Source organism: Xiphophorus couchianus, chromosome 13 (assembly GCF_001444195.1).
Source record: "Xiphophorus couchianus chromosome 13, X_couchianus-1.0, whole genome shotgun sequence".
NCBI lineage: Eukaryota > Metazoa > Chordata > Actinopteri > Cyprinodontiformes > Poeciliidae > Xiphophorus > Xiphophorus couchianus.
Genome location: NC_040240.1, coordinates 4,854,889 through 4,861,789, shown reverse-complemented (window position 1 = coordinate 4,861,789; position 6,901 = coordinate 4,854,889). Strand labels below are relative to the sequence as shown.

The 6,901-nt window shown below is 42.7% G+C and overlaps 1 protein-coding gene across 1 annotated transcript; it reads left to right on the top strand.

Moving 5' to 3' along the window:
* The first annotated feature begins 1,075 nt into the window (after positions 1 to 1,075).
* On the top strand, positions 1,076 to 5,621 carry irx1b (iroquois homeobox 1b). The gene is made up of 5 exons (XM_028037062.1): positions 1,076 to 1,655; positions 2,881 to 3,126; positions 3,434 to 4,166; positions 4,679 to 4,739; positions 5,239 to 5,621. The coding sequence occupies exons 1-5, from the start codon at positions 1,416 to 1,418 to the stop codon at positions 5,285 to 5,287; spliced, it is 1,329 nt and encodes a 442-aa protein (XP_027892863.1). The 5' UTR covers positions 1,076 to 1,415; the 3' UTR covers positions 5,288 to 5,621.
* Positions 5,622 to 6,901: the final 1,280 nt, after the last annotated feature.

Here is a 6,901-nt window from a genome sequence, read left to right as displayed (position 1 = left end):
TTTCAGTAACTCCAGGTTAGCTAGCATTACCAGGTAACATCCGTCTTACCCTACACAGTAAGCACTTTCTAATTACTTCTTAAACTTAGAGATGCAATAAATAATCAGCTAATGAACAAAATACTTGGATATTCAACCAGTCCGAAACTTAAAAATCCATTATGTTCATGACCAGTGAATGCAACATTCTAAGCACTAAGCCATCCACTCTTCAGTGCAGATGTTGTTAACAAGTGAAGACAACTCAAAGTTACCTTGAAAATAGCTATATAAAAGGAGGTTGGTTCAAAACCATAATAATAATAAATACATTCAATGAATGTTATAATTGTACATCATCACCTTCCTAAAATAATGACATGTTATTTTTTACCAAAAATAATTTTTTAAAAATATTTTTAAAAAAATAAAAGAAACAAAAACACATTTTTTTTGCCAAAAGATGAACTAGGCAAAAAAAAGAAAAAAAGAAAAGACTTAGCCCATTATTTCAGAAAGGTGACAACATGCAACAATCAATATGTCAGACCAAATATGATATTATGCCTTCATGGGTTAGCTGGAAATGGTCCCCCAAACAAATGTCTGCTCAGGGCCTCATACAGCCCTTGGCCGGCCCTGTTTATCATTTTTCACTCCACAGTCCTCCCTATCTCTCTACCATCTGGTATCCTCTTCCATCTCTGACATTACCTTCAGCATTCTTTATCTTTGCCCTGAAAACACGATGCTCCACTGACTCCTGACTGTAATCACGGGACTTCCCTTGGGGACCTGATCGAGGACTGATGCCAGTGGACCGAACTACGTGGCAAGAATGTCCCAGAAAACCCTTTAAAAATATCTTCCAAAATATATATTTTTAAAAAAAGGTAATTACGAATATTAATAATAATAATAATGATACACCAAGGCATATATACGTACACACCATCACACATGCGCTCTGCTGAAATTAAATCACACACTTCGACGCATACTCGCCAACACACTCACACATACGCGCGACCTGGGCTAACCAATGCACTAATCGCCTGCCCCGGGCATAGGAGGAGCTTGGTGCTTAAGTAGGCTGCCAATCAGTCCGTCAGCTCCACATCCACAAAGCTCCCGCGGCCAGACGCTCGCATCACTCCGCTCTCGAGGTGCCAAACTGCGGCTCTGACATTAGCTACTCCGTGGCGGCGGAGAGGAGGAGAGAGAGGAGACGCGTTGGCAGTTTCTGAAATAAAGGGGGCATCTTCAGGTTTAGACAGCAACCCCCCCCACCCCCCCTCCTCCTCCTGCCCTTTTTTTTTTTCTATCTGAGGATTCCTACTTTCTTTCTTTTCTTTTCTTTTTTCTTGCTGCGTTCCTCTTTTGACTTTTGTGGAGCTCTGTACCGCACGGACTTTTTACCCCCCTCTTCCCCGGACATGTCTTTCCCTCAGCTGGGGTTCCCCCAGTTCCTCAGCGCCTCACATGAGGTGTACGGGAGCGAGCGGCCGGCCTCGGCCGCCCGGGACGGAAGCACGGAGGGCGCAGTGAGCTCCTCGGCTACGGCCGCGGCTGTCGGCTCTATGCTGGGGATGTACGGAAGCCCGTGGGCGGCTCCGAACTACAGTGCCTTTCTGCCGTACAGCGGAGCGGCGGACCTCGCCCTCATATCCCAGATGGTAAGAGCTGCTACTCTAGGCGCTCAGGTGTTATAAGACAGCTCCATGCGCAGACCGTGGTTTTTTTTCTCCCTTTCTGCGCATTTAAACATGTAGAAAGTAAACTTTTCACTGCAAAAAAAAAAAAAAAAAAAAAAGGACGCCGTTTCTGCAAAACTCCGGTATTGTAAGTCAAGTTTAATTTCTTCTTAGCTCCCGTTATTTGTTTGTACGCTGAGTTATTTTAAAATCTTCTGAATTGTTAACTAAAACGTGTCAATTTTGATAGACTTTTTTTTTTTTTCATAACACCGCTAAAATATTTTAAATTGATCTGACATTGTTGTACGGTCAAAAAAAATTTATTGTACAAAAGAATTATTTTTATTTTGTCACTTCAAAAACATACCTGCGCATATTTAAAACAAATCTACAGTGTATATAATGGTGCTAGTTGTTTGGAGTAAAACTATATTATTTTGTTTTTAATTTGAAAGGAAGTAAAATTATATCCGAAACAACAACAACAATTAATTCTGGAGTAAATTTTGGTGGGGCAGTATTTAATACACTGGTTAAAATAACGGTTGCAATTTATCCAATAAATTTAACCAACATTTTGCTAACATAATTTCTGCAGTTTAACAAAACAGGAGGGTAAATTCAGTGTAAATCCAATTGCCCACGTATATGAGTTACACTCTAAAAAAATGTGTTGAGATCATTTCTGCTCATCCAGTTTATCCTCCAATGTTGTGAAGAAACAAAAATCGATGACTGGTTTTTAACTGTGACTGAAGAACAATAATAAAACTTTCAATCTATTCTAACCAGCTTTTCCCCTGATACGTGTCATTTACCGGCAGGAAGTTTGACCTTAGCAGTAGCGCTAAACTTTTTTTTTTTTTTTTGCTGAACTTTTAAAGCTCGATACAAATAAAAATTCTGGCAGAACCTCAAGTCTTGCGATAATTCTTATTATTTAGTGAGGTAATTGATTCATAATAAAACCAATATAAACATATCAGCCTCACTCTTCACTTTTGGGTCTCACAAACAATTCTAATCGAAATTGTAAACATTGTTTAACATCAAAAATTGATACACTTTAATAAGATTTAAAGTAGGACTAATATTTAATCCGTTCCAAAAGCAGAAGAAGAAGAAGAAGAAGGAAACAAAATCCCGTTTTACAGTGTAGACGTCATTCAACAAGTTGCCTTCCTCTCCCCGGTGCTATTCCCAGAGCTCCCAGTACGAACTGAAGGAGGGCCCGGGCTCCCACCCAGCGGCCTCGCTGCCCGTCCACCCCGCTCAGGGCTTCTACCCGTACGGCCAGTACCCTTACGGGGACCCGTCCCGGGCCAAGACGGCCACCAGGGAGACCACCAGCACCCTGAAGGCCTGGCTGCAGGAGCACCAGAAGAACCCGTACCCCACCAAGGGGGAGAAGATCATGCTGGCCATCATCACCAGGATGACGCTCACACAGGTTGGCAGCAGCAGCAGCGATTTCTGATGCACAATAATGTTTTTTTGCACTAAGGTGAAACAAGATACGATTTAGCAAAATCCCTTCTTTCTTTTTTTTTATATATAAAATATGTGTTATATAAGCTAGTTTTCTATTCATTATTGTAGAAATTATGAGATAATTAAAATGGCGGTAGTGTTTTTAAAAAGAGAGAGAAAAAGTTTGCCAGCAGTAAAAAACAAATAAAATGTGACTATTAAAGAACAGCGTGCGCGTTATCATATATATTTAAGAAGATTTCAAAATGTTTTCTCTCCTCTCCCAGGTCTCCACGTGGTTCGCGAACGCTCGCAGGCGCCTGAAGAAGGAGAACAAGGTGACCTGGGGCCGCAGCGCGGAGGACCGGGACGGCCGCATCTTCAGCAGCGACAACGAGGACGAGCACGGCAAGACCGGCAGCGACGACGAGGAGGAAGAGGAGGAGATCGATTTGGAAACTGTCGACGTCGAGAGGCCGGAGGAGCAGCGCGCTGGGGAGCCCGGCTCCGGGAAGGGACAGGGGGAAGCGGGCCTCTCCGTCAGGGAGCAGGCCTCCACGGAGAGCGGGAGGACGCTGTCGACGGAGGCCGGGGACAAGCTCGCGGCGGAGCGGTCGCCGAGCATACCGGAGTGCCAGAGGGCGCCGCAGAGCAAACCGAAAATCTGGTCTTTGGCGGAGACCGCCACGGCCCCCGACAGCGGCTCGCACAAAACTGCTCCCCCCGCGGCCTTCGCGCAACAGGCGGCTTTGGCTTCCGCCGGCCACCCGGCCTTGCTGTCGGGTCACGGAATATACACTTGTCAGATCGGCAAGCTGCACAACTGGGCCAACGCGGCTCTGATTAACGCCAACTCTATTCTGAACATGCGGTCGCTGCTGGGCGGCGCGCCGCCCGGACACCTGCCGCTGCACGGAGCGGCGCCGGCGCCCGCAGCCACGGCGGCCGGCGCCGGGACGTCGGACTCGGAGGATGACAGCGACGTGGAGTCATCGGGAAGCTTCAGCCCAAAAAGAGATGGTAGCCATGTTATTTCCGTTAACCATTTTCTGTCGGCGACTTTTTAACAGCACGTGGCCACCTTTCTAAAAATAATTAAGTAACTTCACTTTTGGCAAAAAAAAAAACAAAAAAAAAAACTTATAAAATTTAGGCCATTATTTTGTGACGACATTCAATTCAAATGTTATTTACATATTTACTTCACAAAAAATGTCTCAACTCACACGACATAAAAATAATTAAAATTCAATCTACATACATTCCATTTGATCCTAGTTACAGAACAGTAAAGGAAGCTCAATTAATTATTAAAAGCAGTTTAAAAAGTTTCTGTCTATGGAAACCAAGCAGAATGCATGGAGTATTCACTGAACACACCAAAAAGAAAAATGAAACATCCAGAAACAAGAAAATACACCAACATTAATTTGTCATGCCATAAAAAAAATATTGCTATATATGTGTATAAACAGTAAACATTTAAGCAGATATTAGTCCTGGATAAGATCTGATTTGATTTCTTTTTGCAGACGAGGACAGCGAGCGCAGACCCGATTCCCTGAAGTCTCCCTTTCAGCTCATCACTGACAGGTGATCATTCCCGACGCGTTATTATTGTGACACCATCAGCTCTAATTCTGCGAGGCTCCAGCTAAATGAAGCTCAGGGCAGAGGTAAACAGCGTCACATGCGAGCGGGCAGCAGGCGCATAAATCATGTGATTTAGCACTTGAACGCCTCACCAGGCAGCAGAGCAAGATATCAGCCCTCCTGCTTCTCCCCCTGCTCCGTCAGCGGCTTTATCACCACCTAATGTCATTTAAATAATGTGCCACTATTTATTCAGACGCCCCCCCCACACACACAGACCACCCCCTTCCCCACCCCTCCGCGATTGAGGCTAATGTGTGAGACGGCAACATCAGCAATGAAGTGGAGTGAGACACACACCCGTTTATTTAATTTCCATAAGCAGAGGCCGATATTAAAACAACGCGTGCGTGAATGACACTTTTTGCTCCTTTTTTTTTTTTTTAAATTAGTATTATTATTTTGAATAACTCGTCTGTTTTTGGTTCCCTCTCCTCAGACCTCACCACGGAACGACGCCACAGCGAGTTCTGACGACGATGTTATGAGAAGACGGAGCAAAAAAAAACTTTCTATAAGAAAAAAGGAGGGGGAGCGCAGAAAAAGAATAATTTTATTTAATGGAGAACAGTTAAATGAAGGCTATTTTTCTGAAAGCTTGACCAGTTATAGTGTTAGCGTTCACATGCAAAAGAGATGTCAGAGATTTGCTTGTTTTGTTTTTTTCTCTCCTTTTATGTGTTTTTTCTATTTGCTTCTTCTGCTCTTCTGTTGTGAATGGAAAAAAAGAAAACCCTTGGAAATTTGTAAATACACATTATGAATTTGTCTTTAAAGAGTATATTTTTTTGGGACCTAAATAAATGTCAGTATAAGCGTTTATTATTGAAAACCTCTCCACTTTTTTGGTTAGTGTTTTTAGAAGAAATCTGACTAGCATCTGTCAAACTAACACGGTTACAAAAACATTCGAACCAAAATTTAATAAGAACTTAATTTTTTTTCCTTAAAACAAAAAAACCCATCTGTTTGTTCTGGTCTTAAAATAAGATAAGATATTGTTCATCACATTTTGTTCTGTAAATTGACATAAACATACATAAGAAGCACCTGTTGGATTCAGTCGCCATGGTAGCACTTAATGCTCTTTTCTTCTGCTGCTGCTTATGGAGTGACATACCTGCCACCATCTGATATTAGCTGGTTAGTTATTGAGGCAGATCCAGGCTGATTTAATGACATGCCAATTGGACCCGGCCAACACTTACATTATGAGGCCCATATGGGTAGAAAATGGTCTGAAAAATGTTATGTGGGACCCATATGGTTATCAAGTGTGTTAAAATTTAAGGTTTTTTCTTATTACCCTAATGAGACCCAGATAGGAACTATCGGGTACACAACTGAGTTTGGGATACTTGTGAGGTTTGTTTTGACGTCCATCTTGTGCCCAGTCCACTTAGTACCCATCCAGTCATGAAAAAACCATATGGGGCCCATAGACTCATACTGTCAACTATATTTTTAAACCAGTGGGAGATTAATATGAGACATATTTGGTATAGAAGCTTTCTTTCAGCCAGCTGACAAGATGGGGGCGTTTAGGACGATGTTAGTCTATCCTCCATTCAAAGCAGTCGGGGTTTATCTCTTAAAACATAAACACTGTTGCAATAGTAGAATATTTTCAGATAAGAATCTAAAATAACCTACGGCTCGTAAATTGTGGCCTCCTTTTGGCTTATTGACTGCAGTACACTGCAACATTTGAGGCAGGGGCAGTACTGTATGATGGCCAGTAAAAAACTACAACAACAGGTAAATGTGGTTTACCTTGAGAGTTCTCGTAGTTTGTTCTCGACTCGGGATCAGGGCAGAACTCTTGTAATGTGTTGCCTGATTTGTCAGAGATTTTAAATGTGCAGGAACATCTAGGGAGACCTGTGATGATTTCCCAGGTATTCTGTGCTTTACTTTGACTGAGGTACGAAATGTTTTGGCCGCAAAGAACTTTGTTCTTGTTCTCGCCACGTCCAGGCAGTGAACAAACTTCTCTGTTTTTTCGGTGAAGTTTGTGCAGAACCGTATTGCATGCTCCATCACGTTCTCTGGCGTCTCGTGACAGAAACTTTGAACCATAGCAAAGATTTGACTGAAACAGA